The 27665-nt window shown below is 41.4% G+C and overlaps 1 protein-coding gene across 9 annotated transcripts in view; it reads right to left on the bottom strand.

Annotated features, from left to right (window-relative positions):
* Positions 1-985: 985 nt before the first annotated feature.
* The window catches only part of acsl4a (acyl-CoA synthetase long chain family member 4a), an 85235-nt gene continuing 58555 nt past the window's right edge, over positions 986-27665 (bottom strand). For all 9 annotated transcript variants that reach the window (XM_072595391.1, XM_072595395.1, XM_072595392.1 and 6 more), the window contains 10 exons: positions 25103-25253; positions 19038-19161; positions 14232-14303; positions 13632-13771; positions 10846-11018; positions 10061-10135; positions 8889-9077; positions 7798-7912; positions 4542-4699; positions 986-3499 (listed from right to left, as the gene is read on the bottom strand). In XM_072595391.1, the coding sequence (XP_072451492.1) occupies positions 3342-3499; positions 4542-4699; positions 7798-7912; positions 8889-9077; positions 10061-10135; positions 10846-11018; positions 13632-13771; positions 14232-14303; positions 19038-19161; positions 25103-25253 (1355 nt within the window). In that variant the 3' untranslated portion in view covers positions 986-3341. The remainder of the gene's footprint in view (positions 3500-4541; positions 4700-7797; positions 7913-8888; positions 9078-10060; positions 10136-10845; positions 11019-13631; positions 13772-14231; positions 14304-19037; positions 19162-25102; positions 25254-27665) is intronic.

The raw sequence follows: 27665 nt of genomic DNA, 5'->3' as shown, positions 1-27665 counted from the left end.
GAATTCCTCCAAGATCACTCTTCCTACCTCAACAATCAAGCAGTTAGATTTTGAGACCCTGAGGAGGAGGAAGTTGCCTGAGATATCAGAGCTGGTTCAATGATATGAAGAGAGGAGAGATGCTATTTAAATAAAAGGTCATGGTCAAAACCCATGTTACTACAGAGAAGCTCCACCTCCACCACTGGGGGGGCAGCAGTGCTCATAGCTGGAATCACTTGCTGCACACATTCATTAAAATACAGAGATAGTGCATTCAACACAATAGAAAAAAAAAGTGTTGTGTAAGCAGAGGGTGAAAACTGGAGAGGAAAAGGAGTCTTCTTGAAATCCAAAGTCATTACAATGACTTACCAGTAGATGGAGTACTTGCCACCATGAGATGGCTTAATGGACATTTTAAGATTGTTCCTTCTACACTTTTTGGGTATGTGTGAACTTTCTTACTTCATACCCTCATCCCATTTCCTCAGCTGACACTGGTGCAAGCTGGGTGCAGGTATGGCTTTGGTGTCACGGTGCTGCTAGCAACACACTCACCCAAGAGTGCCTTGATGGGGAGAGCTGGTCACACATAGTTGTTGTTGGCAAGGGTACTGCTCTTGCCCAGCATCAGCACACAGGCCTACCAGAGGATCACTGGATAATAATCAAGAGCAGGGACACTGGGTCCTGAGGGTTTTCTTTGTCCTTTCTCACTTGCTAACCCAAAACTGTAGAGTTAACTGTAGAGAGTCTGGCCATCACCCCAATCAATATAAGTTTAGGAAACAAACCTGGTTCATGGTGAGTGCAGCTCAGTACCACACCGGCTGTACTTTGATCCATGAGACCATCAGGATCGATTGAAGTGCTTTTTAAACGTTGAATATTGTGAAACCTTGCAAGGGTACTTATAACATAATGGGCCATATGTAAATGGAACACAAATCACTCATACTGCTCCAAAAGGAAAAGGAACAATTTAAAACCTGAACACACAAAATAATGAATCTTTAAATTGTGTTTACTCCTCTCATTTACACATTAAATATATATATGAAGACAATTGACATTAAGTACAGAAGTTACAGTCACAAGTGATTCTCCACATAAGCACTTATTGATGTGTAGAATGTTCCTCTGAAGAATCAGCTTTCTGAAAGCTGATCGAGGAATAAAAAGACTAAATTTAAAAATCAAAACAATTGTTTCTATTAAGCCCGACCCGTTTCATTCCAAATCATAAATTTTTAAAACAAATGTACAGCACTTAAATTTCACTCAGCATTTTACATCAGCTACATGTTTGCACTTTAAGGGGACACAAACACGGAATTAAATTGAATTAAGAAAAAAAGATCTTAACGAGCACAGAGGCCTGGGTGGAGTTTTAAAGCATTCAATTTATATTCGAGTTGTTGAAATTTGAGACAAGGTCTTGATACAAATGACTGATAATTAACTGGATTTTAAATACACTGTTTTTCAGCATGAACTGTTTGAGTCACAGCCTGAAGTGAAAACCTGTTTGTGAATTAGCTGTAATCCTAGCTCAAATAAATGATATACACACGAATGAATGCCATGAACTAATCCAGTTCTACAGTACCAGGACAGTTTCAGAAAAGATTGTGCCAAACATAAGATGGCATATCACACAAATGTAAAGCAGACAGCTTTTACATATACAAAAGATAAGGTAACTCACAGTCAGCAAACCACTTATCAAGGGTTTTCCCTCCCTCTTTGGCATATCCTTCCTTTCAAAAAAAAACAGGATAATAAATCAGAAAACCAGCTGCTTTTGTATCAGATTTTCATTTCGCCCAATTATTGGCCACCCAAACCATCTCAATGCTTTTAGCTAATGACATGGCAATTGTGTGTGTTTGGGAGGGGTGGTGGGATGGAGTAGCAAGATTCATCACAGGTTTCTAGGTAGTTAGGAACAAAATAAAACAAAATTGAGTAAGTGAGTACCTAACTTCCAAAACAACAAAGAAACTAGCCAAATGCATGATTAAAGATGTACTTTAACAACCAAAAGGTGTTTGCTCAATGGATATTTTTACTAGTTGTTTACTACAGCAAGGCTACCTGAAGTGGACAAATAAATATAGTCTAGTTATCATACAAGGTACTGTTCCCTTCTCCACAAAAGGGTGCTGACTCAGACCTGGATAAAGTTGCACAGAATATTGGTTGCCTCTCTCCAGTTTTTAAATGGTTCTTTTGACTGAAAGATTAGACAAACCGTTGACATCTGTGCACAATCATGATGTCGAAGTCAAATTCTCTCTTCAATGAACATCCACACTGGTGCATTGTCTACAGGAGTCTCACCAAAGTGATCAAGTAGCAGCAGCTCCAAAACCGTCTCTTTCTTGGTTCATGCATGCTCGTTCACAACGCAAATGATTGAGGATTTGTGGAGATACCTTTGGAAAAAAAAATCTTGGGCTTTTGCCAAAGCATTGAACTCAAGAGCTGGTATTTACACTTAGTGGATAGGTTACTTATGCGATGAAGTAACTCTAACCGTCTTTGTCCACAAACATCCATCACAAGGTATTCTGGAGACCAAAAGGATTGTTCTGTTAAGAGTTAAGTTGATATCACGCCATGAAGACATGTTACGTCAGCTGCATCCTTCTAGGAGAAAGACCAGTGAGCTCTTTAGTACCATGGTACTAGCAAACTACAGAGCCACTACTTATTATCACAAAGACAATTAAAAGTTGCCCAGTCATATCAATTTTCAGACAGTTCATGTTTAAAAAACTATCAATCTGCAATCATGACAGTTAAACAACTGCAGTGTAAATAGGGAAAAATGATCTTATCATTTTTAAGAACCAAAATATTTTCAGCAACATTTTATATAAACATGAAATATTCTAGTGCAAACATCACATCAAAAAAACAGTGCCACCACCCGATTGGGGTTTTGAGAGGTTCAAGCTACATGGAGAAACCTCGCATTGTTTTGTTAAGTAAAGAATATAGGAAAGAAAATGGTCACTTTTTTAAAAAGCTCATTTACAATAACAGACTCCATTCTCTCTCCGGCATTTCCTGTATAACCAACTGGTGGTCCCCCCACAAAGAAAAAACACAAAACCAAAAGGTAAAAAACAAACATGCAAGAGGACAATGGTCATTACTCGAAGGTGGGCACATGGTGGAACTTTACAACCTTCAAGAAATTTTCCAATTGCTTGCTTTAATGTTCAAGTAAGAGTGAATACATTGGAGAAAAACCATTTGGGTTCATTAATTTGTTTAATATTAATCACTTCTGTTTGGTGCGCTACCTTTCTGTAGGCACCATAAATCTATCATCCAGGGTTTTGAAGAATCTATTTCCCTCCATACATCCTTTCAATGTCATTGAGGTAGTGGTTCTTCAGTTCTTTCCTCTTAAGCTTGAAGGCGTCTGTTACCAAACCAGTCTCGGGAGTCCAAGGCTCTGGGCTCAAACGAACCTTCACAGGGACTTCAAACTTCTCTAATTTACCTGAGATGAAATAAAGATCACACATATGAAACTTGTAATTAAAAACCTGCAGGCCTTCAACAGTAGCTCTCACTAATAAGGCCTCCCTCCAAAATCATGTCACAGCCTCACGTTCTCGGAGATGACTCCTGAAACTCAAGGACATCAGAAATCATGCCTGTAACCTCCCATCTTTCTCATTTGATTAACGTCATGGCTAGGCACTAACACTTTAAACCTTACTGTGCTATGAAGCCACTGAAAATGTTCTTCTGCAACTTAATTTTGAGATATTATACACATTCATTGAAACTGATTTTTGTCAAACTATCAGAACATCAGACTTTAACTGCACCACTGTAATTTAGAGAGCAGAAACTGATAATTAAAAGATATTGAATAAATATTTCTCCTAAAATTAAACAAAGAACTGTGGATGCTGAAGATCTGAAACTAAAACAGAAATTGCTGGAGGAACTCAGTAGGTCTGGCAGTATCTGTATTCTAACGAAGGGTCATTGGACTTCAAGCGTTAACTCTGCTTTGTCTCCATAGATGTTGCCAGACCTGTTGAGTTTCTCCAGTAATTTCTACTTTTTTTTCAAAACAAATATTTTCACCCACTTTTTCCAGTTGTATGCATTTTAGTGTTAGTCATGTGTTCTAATTAAAATGCTGCTTCAACAGCACCCTTCAAACCCCCAACTTCTACCATCGAGGACAAGGGCAGAAGATACACAAGACCATCAACTAAAAGTTCCCCTACAGTCCACAGGACTTGCCAACTTGGAGCTATAATCATCACTTTTCCACTATTGTTGAGTCAAAATCCTGAAACTTCACAACAGCTGTGTGGATGTACCTTTCGCCCATGCAATGCACATTCAAGATGGCAGCTCACCACTGGCTTCTCAAGTGGTTGGTGATGGGCTATAAATGCTGGCCCAGCCAGTATTCTCCATATCCCATCAATGAACAAAACAATCCACACAGTTACATTAGAGGGGCCGCTCTTGCTGTTTCTAAATTACTGTTTGGACGCCAACGGATGAAATGTACTCACTGGATGCTGATGCTTCTTTGATTTCCCGGAGTACTTCAGCTTCCATCTTGCTATCGTTACAAATTTCCTCCCACGTTCCCTGAACTTGTTTCTGTTCCGCAAGGGCAGTCAGCTTCTTCTGATTGGGTACCACAAAACTAATTACATAAGATTGTTCACTGTGAAGGAAACAACAACAAAAAAAAATGTAGGTTTAGGTTCAACCACAAGGCATAAGCTCAAGGGTAGGAGTTGATTCTTCATTTAGATTAGATTAGATTACTAGTGTGGAAACAGGCCCTTCAGCCCAACAAGCCCACACCACCCCACCGAAGCGCAACCCACCCATACCCCCACATTTACCCCTTACCTAACACTACGGGCAATTTAGCATGGCCAATTCACCTGACCTGCACATCTTTGGACTGTGGGAGGAACCTGAGCACCCGGAGGAAACCCACGCAGACACGGGGAGAACGTGCAAACTCCACACAGTCAGTCGCCTGAGGCAGGAAATGAACCCGGGTCTCTGGCACTGTGAGGCAGCAGTGCTAACCATAGTTCTGGAGTTTCCAATTACGCACATTTCTTCTTCCCCCCCCCCCCCATTCTACGCTTTATAATTTCCTCAACTAGGGGCTGGCAAGCTGGAAACATTATCAATTCACATGAAATATCTGCCTGGTTTTCTGTAATTAAATTGTGAGACTATTAAATATTTGACTTCTTCCCCATTCTGGTGACTGGACATTCCCAGACTTAAATCATTTCTCAGTATCAAATGATCAACAAATAGACTTGGCCCCATGCCAATAAAATTAGCAGCTCGAATGAAAACGTGCAATATTTTCTATTCCCTGCATTTAGCTGTAGATTGACATGCCCATCATTGCAGTAAGCAGATAGCATCTTTACATGTACTCCAATGTCATGCACCATAAAAGGGGCAAAGATAAAACAAATGGAAATGTGGAAAATTTTTAAAACTCAACATTGAGAATACCTTTATATAGCTAAATACAGTGTCCGAATCTGTAAAACCTATCCAGATTTATTATCATCAAACTTTGAGGAACAGCCTAAAGTTCATAAAACTCCCATTAAAAACAACTACTTAAATTCACTTGGCAATTCCAAGTTTAGAAGCAGTAACCAAAACAAATAGTAAGTACATACTCTACTCGTTGTCTAATAAGTGTAAACCTTTAACTTGAGTCACAACACAATGTACAGGGGAGAAAGAAAACATGACTTGGTTCACAAGAGTACCATCTTTATTGGCCCTGGGCCTCACCTTCACACCACCTCTGTCCATCCCCTCCTCTTCACAAACATCTCTGCCTTTTGTTGTTGTGCAGATGATTATAAAGCTCTCCACCGCATCACACTGACTTATTTCTGCACTGTGCTCCATCCTGACAAGATTCTTGAGATTTCTGCATCTTCCAATTCTGGCCTCTTGTACGTGCCCTATCTAAATCAATTCAGCATTGGTGGCATGCCTTCAGCTACCTGCACCCTAAAGTAAGGAATCCCTCTTTAAGCTTCTCTGTCTCTTTTAAAGACACTCACTAAAGTCTACATATTTGATCATCTTTCTGAATAATTGCTTATGTTGTTTTGTATCAGATTTTATTTGACAACACTAAAATATCCCTACATCTTCACAATATTCGAGGCACAACATAAATGTAAGTTGTTTCTGTTTCAATCGTCTTCTCTGCTAACTTCACCTTTGCAGCACTAGTGACATTTCAGGTTTACTTTAAAAAAAATCAAACCTCTCCATAATTTCAACAATGCCTCTTAGCCAACACTTCCCTCCCTATCATTCCATTCTTCAAATTAAGATTCTGGAGACCAGATATTTGCCCTGGTCAAATCTGCACATTGTCAGATGATATCATTTCCCCTTTGTCATAAGATGAATGAGCACCAATTGGCCCTTCAGCCCAGAATCTGTACCGCCTTCAGTGGGATTACAGTCAATCTGACCATCCTCAACTTCATGTTCCTGCCCTTTCCCTATAATCCTGGATTCCCTTATTGATTGAGAATCTCTCTCAGCCTTGAATAGATTTAATGACCGAACCTTTAAGGCCTCTTGTGGCTAGGAATTCCAGATTCACTTATCTCAGAAGAATTTCTCCTTGTCCTGGTCTTAAAATCATGCCCTCTAGATTCTCCCACAAAGGGAAACAACTTTCCCACATTAGTCTTTCAAACCCATTAAGAATCTTCTATGTTTCAATAAAGGTTGCCTTCTAAATTCTAGTGAGTTCAGGCTCAACTAACTTAACTGCTACCTGGGATTAGCCCAGTGAACTTTCTCTGGGCTGCCTCGAATGCCAGAATATCTTTCTTTTGATCAGGGACCCAAAACTGTCCACTGTATTTGTTATGGTCTGACGAGTGCCTTGTGTAGTTGTAACAAGACATCCCTGTTCCCTTTGAAATAGTAGCTAATATTCCATTTGTTTTTCCTACTAGCATGCTGAACTGGACACCAGTGTTTTTTGTAATAAATTATCAAGGATGCCCAAAACACTAATGTTCTCTAGTCTCTCTTCATTTAAGTAATCTTGAACTTTTCTACTCTTTCTAAAAATGCGTATAACCTCACATCCCCCACTCGCTTAACTTGTAGGTTTAATCCTCACTGATCCTCATTGTTACATTTGAAGGTGGATACACCACTTGTGATCAGCCCAATCCAAGAGGAGAGATTCTGATTGGTGGACCAAATGTGGCTATTGGCCAGGGCCAATAAAGATGGTACTCTTGTAAGGATGACTGGGTCATCCTTAGCACTTGCCTTCACACCTATTTTTGTGACATCTGTAAACATGGTGATAAGTTCATTCACTTTCCTGATCCAATTCATTCATTTATATTTTAATAAAATTGCGGCCCCAGCATCGATCCTTGTTAACCATTAGTTAATAGGTTGTGGTTTATGTGAACATTACGGTACAAAGGACTCCAGATGAGGTGCAGTTACTGCCACAAAATAACTTTGTCTTTTCACTACACTGAATTTCTAACTCTTTCCCTGGTCAGCACAGGGTATGACTTCCATTTAACACACCTCCTGATCTTATGAATAATAATATTACATCGATGGCCATTATTTATATTTGCCATCAAATAAACCATTTTCAAAAGGGAAAAAATATTTATGAAACTCGTTTGGCTTTTTGATCCATGGAAAAAAATAAAAATATTATAATTAATTGGACAGTCTAATTATCACATTGTGATAGATATTTAATCTCACCTGTTTGCGTATGCACAAATATTATCAATGAGGGAACAACTCTTTAAGGCAGACTCAACTTTCCCCAAAGAGACATATTCTCCAGCTTGTAGCTTCACTAAATCTTTCTTGCGATCTAAGGAGCAAACAGTTATAATATTATAACATCATTTCAAATTCATGAAAAAATAGACAGAGAATGATAGATGAATGATTTTTAGAACACAGTACTGAACCAAAATTAAAACAAAAACACACCATACAAAAGATTAAGGAAGAAACCTTCCCCTGGCATTCAAGTGATATCAAACCACAAGAGCCAAACCAGGGGTAGTGTTTAAGAAATTTGGAAAACAAACTTAAATAGGTCACAGGAAGGACAAAACTGGCAATCAAATTCTGCTTTTCCAAACAAACCGAATAATCCTTAGGTCACAGTGTGTAAAGGAATTTACAAAAATGTGCTCTCTGAAAATAATAACCAACAACTGCTGTCAACAAAATTCCATTCTTCATATTTTCTTCATTCAAAGCAGTTGACTGAAGGAGAGTACCAGCTCAGATTCAAAGTGATCTGCAAGCCCAGATAACAACTGAACAGGGCTTGTAACAGGGACACTGAGCACTAACCCAGACACACAAAAAAAAAACTAGCCTATTTTTATAATCAACAGGGTTCAGAAATGTTATGACACACCCCCTGGAGTAGTGGGACTTGAACCCAGGTCTCCTGGGACAAGGGTTGGGATACGACCCCTGTGCCACATAGGGGCCCTACCCAGACAATATACTCATCTAAAGTCCAGCATGACAATGAACAGCAGCTGCCATGTATTGCTAATCTCCCTGTCAGAGAGATCCACTGCAGCTGCTCATTTGGCATCCTGAGAAGACTACCTCACTTAGTAATGCCTAGGGATCAAGTCTTAGTCTTTATGCTAGACTACTAATCAATCATTAGTAGTTTCAGCATAGGACAGTCAAGAGAACAAAAAGGAACACATTTTCCAGAATTCAAAGCAAAATGGGTGTCCTTATTCAGTCTTGGGATCTCTTGCCAAAAATCAAACCCTATCCTTCAATTCAGGTCACATTTTCTCAATGTCACTTACCAATTATCTGTAAGCAGCCATCTGGGTGGAATTCACCAATATCTCCTGTGCAAAACCAACGCTGACCATGGTCATCTTCAAAGAAATCACTGCTGGATTTATTATTTTTGAAGTACCCCATAGCCACATTTGGTCCACCAATCAGAATCTCTCCTCTTGGATTGGGCTGATCACAAGTGGTGTATCCACCTTCAAATGTAACAATGAGGATCAGTGAGGATTAAACCTACAATTCAACTCCCTTAAGCTTTCAGAAACTTACTATTCATTTAACAAAACACTGAGGTTATTCCCCAACACAGGAATGATAGTCTAATTCAGGCTATAAATGACAAATTAGCACCATAATCAATTTAGTTACTTGTTTAGATAAACAAAATCTACTTGACCTGGCAAATGCGCAAACTAAAATAACTACGAGTGTACTAGCCAAATTGAACCAAGACCTGTGCCACTTTAAGCTGGTAGTGGAATGGATTTGAAGATCCATAGCAAGAGGAAGGCAATTTCTATACCTCACCATTAACCAGTGACCCTGCCAGAAGCACAAGGGAGCTTGAAAACAGCAGGGGTCATGTCACAAAGATTTCCCACTCAGCTGTATCATTATACTTCCATTGTAATAGATGGAGACCATTTGGTCCATCATACCGATGACAGCACTTTGATTCCATATAATCTTGCTGATATAATGACTTGGGCTAAGTAGGAATATTGCAGCTCTTATGACATTTTAGTTTATACCTGAAGATATGGAGGGAACACCACTGTATTTTTAAAAAGCCAGCATGATTGACTATGGAGTTTGACTCTAAACTTGAGACAAAGATCCTGTACCACTGGCCTCAAGGTATTTGCATTGTTCCCTCGACATATTTATAGTGCAAAGAGACAATGTATTACTGAAATCTAATCACAATCAAGTTTAAACAATACTTTTGTGTGAGAAGATTAGATCATTTATAAAACAACTTCAAACTGGATTACTGTGGCTCAATTTAATAGCTCCATTTTGCATCTAGTCTAGAAAAGTACAAAGGCACATGACGTGATGTCAAAGTGTTTTAACTCTTGCATATAATACTGTGCCAAGACCCTGATGTGTACAGAAAGATGAATTCCAGAGTTAGCCCAAAAGTGAGCTCATATCGATAAGAATGTTTAACAAATACCTTCTTCCCAATCTCTCAGCTTGATTTCACAACAGATCAATGGGGCTCCAACTCTGCCTGTGCTGTAGTCCAATACTGAAATTATAAAAACACTGACGTGTTAGAAATTGGAATCCTTTCAGGTGTATAAATAATAATTTAAATGAACCGTGCCTCAAGCTATACATATTTACACCTAGTTGTGGAGCCTGGAATAGAGAAGATGTAATTTTTCTGCATGCCTGTACACCACCAGGTTTCCATGTTGAGACACGCATTAGGCCAATCAAGATCAACAATCTCTTTCCACTTGAAAGATTGATAATTAATAACAATACATTCAGAAATCCTTACTTGAAGTGGAATGTAAACATATCCACCACAGCACACAATGCAACATTAAACAAACATTATTAACACATGGGAAAAGGGAACTGTTACAAGAACATGAACTGCAAAATATACATAGCGTGGCAGAGGGACAATGGATTACTGCAATTTAATCACTAACTGACAATTGAGATTAAACAATGCTTCGTGTAAAAAGACTAAATGCCTTATAAAACTTCAAACTGTATTGCTAATGCTCAGTTTAATGGCTTCATTTTCAGATGGTTTCATTGTCCAAGTCATTCAGTAAATAAGGTAAAGTATAATTTCTGCCATTATTCAACAGTTCCACTTTATTCTCTTAAGTATAGTAAATGTCCACAATTGGCTTTTGTTTTTGAGCGTTTTTTTCACCTCTTCGATGCATTTATCACTTGCTAAGGAGGACCATTTTATCAGATGGTTCAAGTCCTCACCTTCAGTGATGGTTCCAGCTCCACATGTCTCAGTCAAGCCATAACCTTGACCTACTGGACAGCAGAAACACACATTCATAAACCTTTGTGTTTGTGGAGAAAGGGGAGCCCCTCCAGACAGCATCATTCGAACATTTCCTCCCAAAAGGGCTTTCACTTTTTTAAATAATATCCTATTATAAAACAAAAAAGAAAATCTCAGTTGATATTTAGTAATGATTCCAAATATCCAAAACTACAATACTTGGATATCTGCAAGTATGTACAAATTGTCCTCAAAGCACATAAAACAACTTCTATTTATGTAGCAGCCTTACCATAAAAATATCTCCACTTATTTTACAGGAATATTGTAGATATTCCAAGCCATGCAGGAGATATTAGGTCAGATCACCAAAAGCTTGGCCAAGGTATAGGTTTGAGGAGATTTCTAAGGGAGGAAAGTGAGGTCAAGAGGCAGGTGGTGTATGGAAGATAATAGAGAACTTAGCACCTAGACAACCAAAGGCTTTACCAGCAATGGTGCAGCAATTAAAACAAGGATGCACACAGATACCTTTGTAATCTCTTCCAGCCACACAGCCCACTGAGGGAGGGAAACGTGAGGCCATGGGTTTTTAAAATAAATTTGGGAATTCGAAAAACAAATCACTGCTTGGCTAGCGGTCTGTGTATGTCAGCAAGCATAAGGAAACAGACCTCACTGCCAGTTCAACTCAGACAAATATCTGGATGACCTCAACATTTAAGAAAGGTAGAATGTCAGAGGGCAATCAGAAATATGTCGGGGTAGTTGAGTCTAGAGGTAACAAGACCATAAGCTGTAAGAGCAGATGCAGGCCATTTCGGTCAATGACGAGAGTTCCCCCTAATTTACTGGCTGCGCAGGTCTCAGAGGCCTGTAGGTGGCAGTGACTTTCAGAACCAGAAGTCAATATAATGATTGGCACGTTAACACCAATCTCCAGGCATAGCACAGTTTAAGAGAATGCTGCTCACCAAATTGACTCCACCATTCACTGAGATCCTTAACTCCACTTTCCTGCCATATTCCCATAAACACTAAATTCTATTCCTGATTAAAAATTGCTCTTAGCCTTAAACATACGCAACGATCTGGCTCGACAGTCCCCTGAAGTAAAGAATTCCACACACTCCCTACTGTCTTATCTTTTATGATGCCTGCTGGTTCTAGACTCTTCTGCCAGGTGAAACAACCTTTCCACATCTACCCTCTCAAGTCCCCTAAATATCTAATGTTTCAATAAGGTCTTCGCTCATTTCTCAACTCCACTGAGTAAAGGCCAAACTATTACTCAACTTCTCATAAGAAAATCACCCCATACACAGAATCAATCTAGAGAACCTGTCTGCACCGCCTTAAATGCTGGTTTATCTTTTCTTAGACAAAAAGGCAAGAAAGGAGTTTTGTCAGTGACAGATAAGCCAAGACAGTGATGAAATTAGGGAGTCAAAAATAAGTTACCTTAGTTCTTAGTGATGACACAAAGATGCAGTCAAATATAACACAAAGATTGTTAATAGACTGGTCAGTCTTAGGTTCTTGCTACAGAGGGATGTTGTTTGAGGGAATAGAATTTGGAGTGAGGGCCAAAAACACTGGCTTCAGTTTTTGCAACATTTAATTGGAGAAAATTTCCATTCAAAAGAAACATCTCATTTTAAAACAATCACTCTGGGATTCAATTCCCTCCATAACCTTGCTCCTTCCACTCGATTCAACTTTGTCCAGCCCTACAGCCCTCCAAGATATCAGCATTTCTCAAATTCTGGCCTATTGTACAGGCCTGATTTTTAAGTGATCCACCATCAAGGACCTGGGCTTAAGAGGTTGAGATTCTCAGTTCTGGAATTTTCTCCCTAAACATCTTTGTCTTTCTACTGCTCTTTTATTATGTTCCTTTAAGCCTGTCCTTGATCAAAATTTTCACCCCAATATCTCTTTAGGTCAGGTATGGAAGGTTGGAGTTATGAAGGCAGGCTGGATAGGCTGGGACACTTCACTGGAGCATAAGAGGTTGACAGATGACCTGATGAAGTTTACAAAATAATGAGAGGTACAGGTAGAGTTAGTGAGAGTCATCTTTTCCCTAGAATGGGAAACTTCAAGGTGAGAGGGGTCACATTTTTAAGATGAGAGAAGAAATATTTTAAAAAGACAAGCTTTTTTAAAAAAAAAACAACAGATGATGGTTTGCGTGTGGAATGAACATCCTGAGGAAGTGGGAAATGCAGATTTAATTACAACAATTAAAAGACATTTGGAGGGATACATGAATAGGAAAGGTTTACAGGAATATGGGCCAGGAACAGGCAGGTGGGATGGGTTTTTTTTTGGAATTATGTTTGGTATGGACTGGTTGAACTGAAGGGTCTGTTTATATGCTGTATGACTATAACTCTATAAATGTCCTGTAACAGTTCTGGGATACTCTTAAGCAGACAGTACTTAAATGTATATTGTTGCATAAATTAGCTAATGGCAATGCCAGAGTACTGAGATCCCAGTAAAATTGGCAAAATTAAAATCCAATTGCCATAATTAAAAAAAAAATTCACTTTGGGATGAGCATCATTCACAATACCAGCATTTATCACGAAACCCTAACTGTCTTCAACAAAGTGCTGGTGGCCTCGTGTAGACCGCGTGGTGCAGGTAGATATTTTCACAAGTAGGGCAAAAGGCGATGCCCTTGTTTTGGACAGATTTAACCTACTCAAAGCAATTAAACAATAAAATTTGTGTGAAATACCAGTTTCCTTACATGCTGCAGAGGGGTGCATCATAACCTCTTTTGATTTGTTCCAACTTGTAATCATAACCTAATTTAAATAAAGTCCTCTGTAAATAGTTCATCTCCTGCACCTTGCTCATGACGTTTTTATAGATACGGTCCATGATTTCCTAAAAAGTAAAAGAGTTAGTTATCAAAACGATGAAGTACCCTGATTGCATCAACATATTTTTTGTACTCACACACTCCGCCTGTACATTGACCATATCCCTATCAGACCAAAAGGGCCACTCTCTCAGGGGAGAGGGAGAGGGAGAGGGAGAGGGAGAATTGCAAACCAGTCTAACCAACTAAGGCACATTCCATCAGTGACTGTAATATTGGATCAATTATGACCATATTGGAGAAACAAAAATGAATATTTTTCAATGTCTTCCACTGCATTACATATAACCATCTGGAGAGTGAGCCAACTTAAAAGTAAACTAAAAGCTTTGAATACACACAACCCAATCTCCTCCGCTCAGAGCACTTCTCATGTGAAATTTGAGGGGAAGGTACTCAAAAAAAAAGTTACACTCCAGGTTGAAACTCTGAAGCTACACATGAAAGCTGAGATTATTTACTCACGGGAACTGCTGCCATCAGTGTTGGCTTCAGGACGGAACAATCACCTTTACTGCCCTTTTTGATCTTAGTTGACTGGGAAATAATACAAGAAGAAAGCAAGATTGGTACTCTGATAACACACATCCGTTCAACTCTACAGTTAACGAACACAAAACGTTGAAGCAGTTAGTAAACTAAAATCAATGCAAAACAGTCCAGGGTCCGAGACGTCTCGGACCATGTCTTCAGAATCCTTAAGGGGGAGGGTGTGCAGCCAGAAGTCGTGGTGCACGTTGGCACCAACGACATAGGTAGGAAGAGGGGTGGGGAGGTCATTCAGGAGCTCAGGGAGTTAGGCTGGAAGCTAAAAGCTAGGACGGACAGAGTCGTCATCTCTGGGTTGTTGCCGGTGCCACGTGATAGTGAGGCAAGGAATAGGGAGAGAGAGTGCAGTTGAACACGTGGCTGCAAGGATGGTGTACAAGGGAGGGCTTCAGGTATTTGGACAATTGGACTGCATTCTGGGGAAGGTGGGACCTGTACAAGCAGGACAGGTTGCACCTGAACCAGAAGGGCACCAACATCCTGGGAGGTAGGTTTGCTAGCACTCTTCGGGGGGATTTAAACTAATTTGGCAGGGGGATGGGATCTGGACTTGTAGTCCAGCAAGTAGGTTAGCTGTTTGTCAGGATGTCCAAGAATGTAGGGAGGCTGTGGAGAAGGTAGCACTGACAGGGAATACTTGCGGACACAGAGATGGGTTCAAGTGTGTATACTTTAACGCAAGGAGTATCAGAAATAAGGTGGGTGAACTTAGGCGTGGATCGGTACTTGGGACTACGATGTTGTGGCCATCACGGAAACGTGGATAGAAGAGGAACAGGAATGGTTGTTGGAGGTTCCTGGTTACAGATGTTTCAGTAAGATTAGGGAGGGTGGTAAAAAAGGAGGGGGGGGGGGGGTTGGCGTTGCTAATTAGAAATGGTATAATGGCTGCAGAAAAAGCAGTTCAAGAGGGATCTGCCTTTGGAGGTAGTATGGGCTGAAGTCAGAAATAGGAAAGGAGCAGTCACCTTGTTGGGTATTTACTATAGGCCCCACAGTAGCAGCAGAGATGTGGAGATACAGATTGGGAAACAGATTTTGGAAAGGTGCAGAAGCCACAGGGTAGTAGTCAGGGGCGATTTCAACTTCCCAAATATTGATTGGAAGCTCTTTAGATCAAGTAGATTGGACGGGGTGGTGTTTGTGCAGTGTGTCCAGGAAGCTTTTCTAACTCCGTATGTAGATTGTTCGACCAGAGGGGAGGCCATATTGAATTTGGTACTTGGTAATGAACCAGGACAAGTGATGGGCTTGTTCGTGGGTGAACATTTTGGTGATGGTGACCACAATTCTGTGACTTTCACCTTGGTTATGGAGAGAGATAGGTGCGTTCAACAGGGTAGGTTTTACAACTGGGGGAAGGGTAAATACGATGCTGTAAGACAGGATCTGAGGAGCATAAGTTGGGAGCATAGGCTGTCAGGGAAGGATGTCGTGGAAATGTGGAACTTCTTCAAGAAACAGATACGACGTGTCCTTGATATGTATGTACCTGTCAGGCAGGAAAGAGATGGTCATGTGAGGGAACCTTGGTTGACGAGGGAGATTGAATGTCTTGTAAAGAGGAAGGAGGCTTACATAAGGTTGAGGACACAAGGTTCAGATAGAGCATTGGAGGGATACAGGATAGCCAAAAGGGAGCTGAAGAAAGGGATTAGGAGAGTTAAGAGAGGGCATGAAAAATCTTTGGCGGATAGGATCAAGGATAACCCCAAGGCATTTTATGCGTATGTGAGAAACATGAGAATGACGAGAACGAGGGTAGGTCCAATCAAGGACAGTAGTGGGAGACTGTGTATTGAGTCGGAAGAGATAGGAGAGGTCTTGAATGAGTACTTTTCTTTAGTATTTACAAACGAGAGGGACCGTATTGTTGAAGAGGAGAGTGTGAAATGGACTGGTAAGCTAGAAGAGATACTTGTTAGGAAGGAAGATGTGTTGGACATTTTGAACAATTGGAGGATAGACAAGTCGCCCGGGCATGACAGGATATATCCTAGGATTATGTGGGAAGCAAGAGAGGAAATTGCAGTACCGTTGGCAATGATCTTTTCGTCTTCACTGTCAACGGGTGTGGTACCAGGGGACTGGAGAGTGGCGAATATTGCGCCCCTGTTCAAAAAAGGGAATAGGAATAACTCCGAGAATTACAGGCCAGTTAATCTTACTTGGGTGGTAGGCAAAGTAATGGAAAGGGTACTGAGGGATAGGATTTATGAGTATCTGGAAAGACATTGCTTGATTAGGGACAGCCAGCATGGATTTGTGAAGGGTAGGTCTTGCCTTATAAGTCTTATTGAATTCTTTGAGGAGGTGACCGAGCATGTGGATGAGGGTAGAGCAGTGGATGTAGTGTACATGGATTTTAGTAAGGCATTTGATAAGGTTCCCCATGGTAGGCTTATGCAGAAAGTCAGGAGGCATGGGATAGAGGGAAATTTAGCCAGTTGGATAGAAAACTGGCTAACCGGTCGAAGTCAGAGTGGTGGTAGATGGTAAATATTCAGCCTGGAGCCCAGTTACAAGTGGAGTTCCGCAGGGAACAGTTCTGGGTCCTCTGCTGTTTGTAATTTTTATTAATGACTTGGAAGAGGGAGTCGAAGGGTGGGTCAGTAAATTTGCAGATGACACGAAGATTGGTGGAGTTGTGGATAGTGAGGAGGGCTGTTGTCGGCTGCAAAGGGACTTAGATATGATGCAGAGCTGGGCTGAGGAGTGGCAGATGGAGTTCAACCCTGTCAAGAGTGAGGTTGTCCACTTTGGAAGGACAAATAAGAATGCGGAATACAGGGTTAACGGTAGGGTTCTTAGTAAGGGAGCAGAGGGATCTTGGAGTCTATGTTCATAGATCTTTGAAAGTTGCCACTCAGATGGATAGAGCTTGTAAGGCGGCCTATGGTGTATTAGTGTTCATTAGCAGAGGGATTGAATTCAAGAGTCGTGAAGTGATGTTGCAGCTGTACAGGACTTTGGTAAGGCCACATTTGGAGTACTGTGTGCAGTTCTGGTCGCCTCACTTTAGGAAAGATGTGGAAGCTTTGGAGGGGGTGCATAGAAGATTTACCAGGATGTTGCCTGGAATGGAGAATAGGTCGTACGAGGATAGGTTGAGAGTGCTAGGCCTTTTCTCATTGGAACGGCGAAGGATGAGGGGTGACTTGCTAGAGGTTTATAAGATGATCAGAGGAATAGATAGAATAGATAGTCAAAAACTTTTTTCTCCAGGTACAACAGTGTGTTACAAGGGGACATAAATTTAAGGTGAAGGGTGGAAGGTATAGGGGGGATGTCAGGGGTAGGTTCTTTACCCAGAGTGATGGGGGCATGGAATGCGCTGCCTGTGGAAGTGGCAGAGTCAGAATCATTGGCGACCTTTAAGCAACAATTGGATAAGTACATGGATAGGTGCTTAAGCTCGGATAAATGTTCGGCACAACATCGTGGGCCGAAGGGCCTGTTCTGTGCTGTATATTCTATATGTTCTATATTCTAACATAATAGACAAAGTCTTTTCCCTGGGGTCAGGGAGTCCAGAACTAGAGGGAATAGGTTGAGGGTGAGAGGGGAAGATACAAAAGAGACCTAAGGGGCAACTTTTTCACACAGAGGGTGGTACGTGTAATGAGCTGCCAGAGGATGTGGAGGAGGCTGGTACAATTGCAACTTAAGAGGCATTTGGATGGGTATATGAATCGGAAGGGTTTGGAGGGATATGGGGCAGGGTGCTGGCAGGTGAGACTAGATTGGGCTGGGATATCTAGTCGGCATGGACAGGTTGGACCGAAGGGTCTGTTTCCGTGATGTACATCTCTATGACTCTGACTCCAGAAAACGGTGCAGAGCAAGTGCAAAATGAGTACTGTAATCAGTGAAAAATAACCTCCCATTTTAAATAACAGATTTGGATAGGTTTGATGGGAATTCTAATATGCACTCCGGAAAAAAGTTATTCACCCTTTGTCCAACCAGTCCATGCCAACTATCATCTCAAACTAAAGAAGTCCCATCTGCCTGCACTCGGCCAATACCCCTCCATACATTTTCTATTCACGTACTTATCTAAATCATCATCTTTTAAACTTTGTAACTGTACCCACATCCACCACTTCCTCTGGAAGTTAATTCCACACACAAACCACTGTTTAAAAAGTTGCCCCTCATGTCTTTTTAAAATCTTTCTCATCTTAAAAATACATCCCCTAGTCTTAAATTCCCTACCCTAAGACACCTGCCATTCATCTTATCTATGCCCCTCATTTTATAAGCCTCCACAGGTCAACCCCCAACCTCCTACACTCCACTGATTCGTCATCCAAGCCTACCCAGCCTCTCCCCATAACTGAACCCTGGCAACATTCTGTTAAATCTCTTCCGAACCCTCTCCAGCTGAATAATATCCCTCCTAAGCAGACTCAGGCCTGGTTAGTACTTGGATGGGAGACCGCCTGGGAATACCAGGTGCAGTAGGCTTGGACAAGCATATGGACGTACATGGAATAGTACAGGTTAGATGGGCTTCAGATTGGTATGACAGGTCGGCGCAACATTGAGGGCCGAAGGGTCTGTACTGCGCTGTAATGTTCTACGTTCTATGTTCTATATCAGTTCGAAATGCAAGTGGTCTGCAGCTCCACCATTGCCTGCCATTATTGTAACTTCAGCCTTCTAAAGACCCTTCACCAGAGCAGTCATGGTTTTTACACAGCCTGAGACATTGCTTACTTGGTCAGACAAGGTTTGGGGAGATGAATAACCAATTTGACAGCCATATGCCACACAGGAAATTTCTGCCGTAAGCTCCAGCACATGAGCCAATGGTAGATATCCGATATATGTATCTTTGGGCCTAGAAAATAAAACCGAATTTGTCATGTTCAGTCAACTCTACAAAAGGACTGTTGCAGAAACATTACTTTTTGTGCTCAAAATAAGAGTCTTAATCTTGGACAATTCTTTACTTAAACATGGCAAGTTTTAAGTTATAAGTCATGAAATTTCCAAAAGTCTGGAAGTTATGCTTTAACATATTAAGTTGCACACTTTTTATTTTAAGAAAAAGGACATCTTTAAGAAACTAGAGTTTGGAAAGGAAGCAACTTATTAAAAACAAGCAGAGATTAGATCACTCCTACATACGCTAACAGGAAATCTGGATGGAAAGTATAAACATTCCATCTGCGAAACAGAGGTTCAAAACAGAAAACTCCCCAAACCAGGTAGACTAGAGACATGACAGCAATAAAAAGGAATCTGCAACTTCTAAATATTTGGCACACCTTGTCTAGAATCTCACACCTAGTCCAGAATCTCTCACCTACATGCCTTTTACAACCTGCTTAAGTATTCACAGCCAATTCAATTCTTTCGAAATACTGTCCTGTTGGAATGTTTTTATACAGAGCAAACTTCCAGAAACAGGCATGAGATAACAACCACTGTTTTAAGTTGAGGAACAATATTGCTCAGGACTCCAGTACAGAACACTCAGGCTTTTCTTCAAAGCAGTGGCACAATATCATTCCTGTCCACTTGAGGTCAGGTAAGGCCTCGGTTCACACTGCACCCAGAATACAACACTGCGCCGACAGTACAGCACCTCCACAGGACTGTGCTGGCATGTTGGTCTCGATTGTGCGCGTCTGATTGGGACTTGAACACAACTTTCTGACCGAGGCAAGAGTATCATTAGTGAGCTACAGCCATGCACGGAATGATACAATGAGTTCCAGCAATAATCATGAACTATGTTTTATATTTGACTTCACAACATTCAGATAAATCAACAGATGTTTAGATGATGCATGGATGCAAATGGGAAGTTGGGAACTGACTTTCAAGGCAGATTTTCTTGTGAAAAAAAGACAGAAAATGCATAGTCTGCAAAACTACCGATGAAATTTCTCAAACTTTAAACTATCCAAATGGAAGACAGCAAAGTTTAATAAACCAGGGCTGTGGTGTATCAGTGTTAAACAATTTACTTTTCATTTATAACAGCTGCTCATTCGTAACTTTAACAAAACCAAAGGCACACAATCGAGGCAAAGCTGTTTCAGCTTTCTGCTGTAATGTATTTGTGAACAGCAAGCTCCCACAGTCAAACAAACAGTACTTTAGGATGAGGCAAAACATTGTCCAATTCAGCAAGGGCTGACAGTCAAATCTAGATAATAGCAAATTACTGTAGATAGATTCAGGCATAGAGATGCACAACATGGAAACAGACCCTTCAGTCCAACCCATTCATGCCGACCAGATATCCCAACCCAAATCTAGTCTCACCTGCCCATATCCCTCCAAACACTTCCTTTTCATATACCCATCCAAATGCCTCTTAAATGCTGCAATTGTACCAGCCTCCACCACTTCCTCTGGCAACTCATTCCATACACATGCCACCCTCTGCATGAAGGTGCCCCTTAAGTCTCTTTTATATCTTTCCCCTCTCACCAGAACTTATGCCCTCTCGCTCTGGACTCCCACAGCCCAGGGAAAAGACTTTGTCTATTTATCCCATCATGATTGTATAAACCGCTAAGGTCACCCCTCAGCCTCCAATGCTCCAGGGAAAACAGCCCTAGCCTATTCAAACTCTCCCTATAGCTCAAATCCTCCAATCCTGGCAACATCCTTTCAAGTTTCACAACATCCTTCCAATAGGAAGGAGACCAGAATTGCACGCAATATTCCAACAGTCGCCTAACTAACCTATACAGCCGCAACATGACTTCCCAACTCCTGTACTCTGATCAACATACCAAATGGCTTTTTCACTATCCTATCTACCTGTGACTCCACTTCCAAGGGCTCAGAGGTCTCTTTGTTCAGCAACACTCCCTAGGACCTTACCATTAAGTGTATCAATCCTGCTAAGATTTGCTTTCCCAAAATGCAGCACCTCACATTTATCCAAATTAAACTCCATCTGCCACCTCTCAGCCCATTGGCCATCTGATCAAGATCCCGTTGTAATCTGAGGTAACCTTCTTCGCTGTCCATTACACCTCCAATTTTGGTGTCATCAGCAAACTTACTAACTATACCTCTTATGCTCACATCCAAATCGTTTATGTAAATGACAAAAAGTAAGAGGACCCAGCACCGATCCTTGTGGCACTCCACTGGTCACAGGCCTCCAGTCTGAAAAACAATCCTCCACCACCACCCTCTGTCTTCTACCTTTGAGCCTATTCTGTATCCAAATGCCTAGTTCTCCTTGTATTCCAGGCGATCTAACCTTGCTAACCAGTCTCCCAAGGGGAACCTTGTTGAACACTTTACCGAAATCCATATAGATCACGTCCACCACTCTGCTCTCATCAATCCTTTTTGTTACTTCTTCAAAAAAAGCAATCAAGTTTGAGAGACATGATTGCCCATGCACAAAGCCATGTTGGCTAGCCCTAATCAGTCCTTGCCTTCCCAAATACATGTACATCCTGTCCCTCAGGATTCCCTCCAACAACTTGCCCACGACCGAGGTCAAGCGCACTGGTCTATAGTTCCCTCCCTTGTCCTTACCACTCTTCTTAAACAGTGGAACCACGTTAGCCAACCTCCAGTCTTCTGGCACCTCACCCGTGACTATCGATGATACAAATATCTCAGCAAGGGGCCCAACAATTACTTGCTTATCTTCTCACAAGAGTTCTAGGGTACACCTGATCAGGTCCTGGGGATTTATCCACTTTTGTGTTTCAAGACATCTAGCACTTTCTCCTCTGTAATATGGACACTTTTCAAGATATCACCATTTGCTTCCCTACACACTATATCTTTCTTGTCCTTCTCCACAGTAAACACTGATGCAAAATACTCGTTTAGTATCTCCCTCAACCTCCTGTGTCTCCACACAAAGGCCGCCTTGCTGATCTTTGAGGGGCCCTATTTTCTCCCTAGTTACCCTTTTGTCTTTATTGTATTTACAGAATCCCTTTTGATTCTCCTTAACCCTATTTGCCAAAGCTATCTCCTGTCCCCTTTTTGCCCTCCTGATTTCCCTCAAGTATACTCCTACTGCCCTTACACTAAGGATTAATTCAATCTATCTTGTCTATGCCTAAAATATGGTTCCTTCTTCTTCTTAACCAAACCCTCAATTCCTTTAGTCATCCAGCACTCCCTACACCTATCAGCCTTTCATTCTAACAGGAATATATTGCCTTTGGACACTTGTTCTCATTTCTGAAGGCTTCCCATTTTCCATCCGTCCCTTTACCTGCAAACATTTGCCCCCAATCAGCTTTTGAAAGTTCTTGCCTATTATCTTCAAAATTAGCCTTCCTTCAATTTAAAACTTCAACTTTTAGATCTAGTTGGCCCTTTTCCATCACTATTTTAAAACTAATAGAATTATGGTCGCTGGCCCAAAGTGCTCCCTCACTGACACCTCAGTCACCTGCCCTGTCTTATTTCCCCAAGAATAGGTCAAGTTTTGCACTTCTCTAGTAGGTACATCCACAGAGTGAATCAGAAAATTTTCCTGTACAAACTTAAATTCCTCTATATTTAAACCCTTAACACTATGGCAGTCCCAGTCTGTGTTTTGAAAGTTAAAATCCCCTACCACAATCACCCTGTTATTCTTATAGATAACGGAGATCTCCTTATAAATTTGTTCTCAATTTCCTTCCGACTATTAAGGGGTCTATAATACAATCCCAATAAAGTGATCATCCTTTTCTTATTTCTCAATTCAACCCAAATAACTCCCCTGGATATATTTCTGGTAATATGCACCCTCAGTACAGCTGCAATGCTATCCCTGATCAAAAACGCCACTCCCCCTCCTCTTTTGCCTCCCTTTCTATCCTTTCTGTAGCATTTGTATCCTGCAACATTAAGCTGCCAGTCCTGTCCATCCCTGAGCCATGTTTCTGTAATTGCTATGATATCCTGGTCCCATGTTTCTAACCATGCCCTGAGTTCATCTGCCTTCCCTGTTAGGCCTCTTGAATTGAAATAAATGCAGTTTAATTTTATCAGTCCTACCTTGTTCTCTGCTTTTTCCCTGCCTGCCCTGACTGTTTGATTTGCTCCTTTCCCCAACTATACCAGTCTCAGTTTGATCTCTTTCCTCACTATCTCCCTGGGTCCCACCCTTACTAGTTTAAATCCTCCCAAGCAGCTCCAGCAAATCTCCCTGCCAGTCCCTTTCCAATTCAAGTGCAATCCACCCTTCTTGTACAGGTCACTCCTACCCCAAAAGAGATTCCAATGATCCAAAAATGTGAATCCTTCTCCCATACACCAGCTTCTCAGCCATGCATTCATCTGCTCTATTCTCCTATTTCTGCCCTCACTAGTTCGCAGCACCAGGAGTAATCCAGATATGACTACTCTCGAGGACGTCCTTTTTAAATCCTTGCCTAACTCTCTATATTCTCTCTTCAAAATCTCATTTTCCCTTCCTATATCGTTGGTTGCAATGTGTACAATTTTTAGTCCTGCTGGTCCCTCTCCCCCTTAAGAACATTCTGCACCCTCTCTGAGGCATTCTTGATCCTGGCACCAGAGAAGCAACACACCATTCTGCTTTTTCGTCTCTGGCCACAGAATGTCGGTCTGTGCCTCGGACTAGAGAGTCCTCTAACACAATTAATCTCTTGGAACCCAACGTACCCCTCATTGCATTAGGGCCAGTCTCGATACCAGAAACCTGGCTGTTCATGTTACGTTCCCCTGAGAATCCATCACCCCCGACATTTTCCAAAACAGCATACTTGTTTGAAATGGGGAGAGCCACAGAAGACTCCTGCATTACCTGCCTACCTCTCTTACCTTTTCTGGAGTTAACCCATCTATGGTGACCTGTATCTGCAACTTTTCTCCCTTCCTGTAACTGCCATCCATCACATTCCCTTGCTCTTATAAATTCCTCATTGCCTCTAACTGTTTCTCCAACAGATCCATTCGGTCAGATAGAATTCACAACGGCATTTATTGCAGATATAATCCTCAGTAACATGTAAACTCTCCCTAAATTCCCACATCCGACAAGAAAAGCATATCACTCTACTAAAGACCATTTTTGCTTCTTCCAACCTACACACCCAGAAAATAGCACTGTCTTACTCTGCAAAACACTGCTCCAGTCTAACAATACATATGGCTTATATTTTTAAGTTTAATCAAAAGACATATCTCATTTAAATATAATCAAGAAAGAACCTACTACACTCACTACTGCAGACTTACTGTAAGGCCACACTTAAAGCTATTCATTTATCTGTTTCTATGCTGTGACTTGCCCCAAACAGGTTCCTCTAAGATCTGTTGTGAATTTCACCGCTTGTTAATTTTCCCAGACACATTCAGATGTCCAGCGACACATGAATTTAAGCAGCAAAGGCAGTAACTGTGTGGCTTCGCTGCTGTGTCAGGGAACAGTGTAGATTTCTTTTTCTCTCTCCTGCACTGATCTCACCATGTGGTGCCTTTGTCTTTGCCCTTGATGCTGGAATTTGTACTGAAAACAAATGGGGAAAAAAAAAGTCATCTAGACTCAAACATTAGCCGGAGCTCTCCCTCCATGGATGTCTGACCCGATGTGATCTCCAGCATTTGTTGCTTTCAGTAGACATTCAAACCCACTTGCCCTTTCCAATAACCTGAACTTACTCTTCAGTGGTAGGTGAAGCTTTCTTTAAGAAACTGAAAACGAGCAAGATCAAAATTGCCTGTTTAAATAATACCAGCTTGCCAGGAGAGACGGACTGTCCTTCACTCATCAAGCAGGATATCTCTGAAAATTCAGTGAAACTCGTTACAGGAAGCTTGCCACTTACCCCAGCTCAGGTATCCTCTGACATTGGCCAGTCATACCCGCTATCAAGTTACTGTGTACCATCATCACTCCTTTTGGATGACCTGTAGATCCACTTGTGTACATCACCACAGCCAAGTCCGAGGGAACAGGCCTGGATGGAGTTATGTTTACTGCGTAGGAGACACCATAATCAGTGTTATACAATAGAATTTCCATATTAAGATGAAATAGCCTCCACATGATTACATTGCTCAGCTTTAAATGTGTACACAAGTTAAAGAATAGGCTGCTTAATGCCTCAGAATATACAACTCAGTTATTTCAACTAGGAGCAATGATTGACATTACAGGAGCATTTAGATATACATTTAGGATGAGCTGGGATTTCAGTAAGATAGGCAACTAAAGCAGCAGCCTGACTATTCTAGGTTTCCTTGGACTTACATTGAATTTAGTTTTAGACCATGATCCAGAAGCTGCTGCAGGTGACAGGTAGCTGTGTAAAATAATTATGCAGATGCGGGGAGAAAGCCTGGTTTGAATAATCTTGTGCGGACGGGGCTGTCTGGAATGTGAAAGCAATGGGAAAGGAATGGTGCATGGAGAGGGACAGGGAAATTACAGAAAAAGGATATTGAAGTCTTTTGAAATACTGTTCGAAGTCTGTAAGTGGCATGTTGAAAGTGCCAAGAGATGGACAGATGGGATTCTAATGTGCCAGCACCAAGTCAGAACACTGACGTTTGGAATATTGGGGCGAATGAGTCAAGAGCACTAGGCCAGGAGCTAGAGGGGTTTACCAAAGTTAGTTATGTGCATGCTCAAGATCTGCTAATGACACATGCATTTCCTTCCTTCCTCAGAAGGTTGCATTATATATAAAAAAAACCTTTGCACTAAGCCAGAGAGGCTCTATTCTTTAGATTTACAGACTTCTACTGATAAGGAAACAGACTGTTCAGTTCAGCTGGCCCATTCGAACCCCCTGCTATTCCTTTATCACATCCTACCAATGTATCTTCGAACTCCCCTTTTCTCAAAGTGCTTATCTACCTTCCCCCAAATTGCATTATTGCTAATATGCCCCAGCTGTTGCTCCACATAATATGTTCCAATATCCAAACACCTTCTGGGCAAATTAGTGTCTCTGGAATTTGCTGAATCTTTTCTAGGTGCGAATGTGGAAAATCGCCCAGGAGTATCTAGTACATAAAAAGCAGGACAAATCTAACCCGGCTAATTTACGCCCCATCAGCCTACTCTTAAATCATCAAAGTAAGGGAAGGAATCATCAACAGTGCCATCAAGCGGTGCCTACTCAGTAATAACCTGTTCAGTGACACCTAGTTTGGATTTTGCCATGATCACACAACTCCTGGCCTCATTACAGCTTTGGTTCAAACATGGACAAAACAAAATTCCAGAAGGATGGTGACAGTGACAGCCCTTGACATCAAGGCTGCATTCTCCTGAGTGTGCAATCAATGAGAGTCAGGGGGCAAACTCATCACTGGATGGAGTGGTTGTTGGAGGTCAGTCATCTCTGCTCTAGGACACCTCTGCAGGAGTTCCTCAGGGTAGTGTCCTCGGACCAACAATCTTCAGCTGCTTCAATGACCTTCCCTCCATCATAAGCTCAGAAGTGGGATGCTCACTGATCATTGCAAATGTTTAGCACCAGTCATGACTTCTCAGATTCTGAAGCAGTCCATGTTCAAATCTAACAAGATCTGGACAATATCCAGGCTTGGACTGACAAGTGGCAAGTAATAGCCATACCATACAAATGCCAGGCAATGACAAACTCCAAAAGGGGCAATCTAACCACCATCCCTTGACATTCAATACTGTTATCCCCCACAATAAACATCCTTGGGGTTACCATTGATTAGAAACTCAACTGGACTCATCACAAACAGTGGCTAATTGAGTAGGCCGGACATTAGGAATACTGGGGTGAGTAACTCACCTTCCTATTCTTCAAAGCCTGTCCACCATGTACAAGGAACAAGGAACAAGTCAAGAGTGTGAAAGAATATTGCCCATTTGCCTAGATATATACAGCTCCAATAACACTCAGGAAGCCTGACAACATCCAAGAAAAAGCAGCATGCTTTACTATCCACAAGCATCCACTCCTTCCACCAATGTTCAGTAGCAGCAGTGTGTACTATCTACAAGATACACTGCAGAAATTCACCAAAGTTCCTCAGACAGCAGTTTCCAAACTCATGACTACTTCCATCTAGAAGGACAAGGGTAACAGATATGTGGAAACACCACCAGCTACCAACCATCTCCCCCCTTCCCCCAACACCTGCAGGGGTTCTGACAGCTCACCATCACCTTCTTGAGGGCATCCAGGGATGGGCGTTAAGTGCTGGCCCAGACAATAATGCCCAAATCCCATGAGTGAATTTTTTTTTTTTTTTAAAAATCTGATTTCAGGATTATTTGTATTGTAATGTTACAGAAGCAACATTGGTTAGAAATGGATACTGCTCGGAACTATGCTTTGTTCGAACCATAATGTGACCGTCACTCTGTGGTGCAAACATTAGCACAAGGGAATGTTGGTCCCC

The sequence above is a fragment of the Chiloscyllium punctatum genome, chromosome 25 (assembly GCF_047496795.1).
Source record: "Chiloscyllium punctatum isolate Juve2018m chromosome 25, sChiPun1.3, whole genome shotgun sequence".
NCBI lineage: Eukaryota > Metazoa > Chordata > Chondrichthyes > Orectolobiformes > Hemiscylliidae > Chiloscyllium > Chiloscyllium punctatum.
This window is presented reverse-complemented; position numbering and strand designations above follow the sequence as displayed.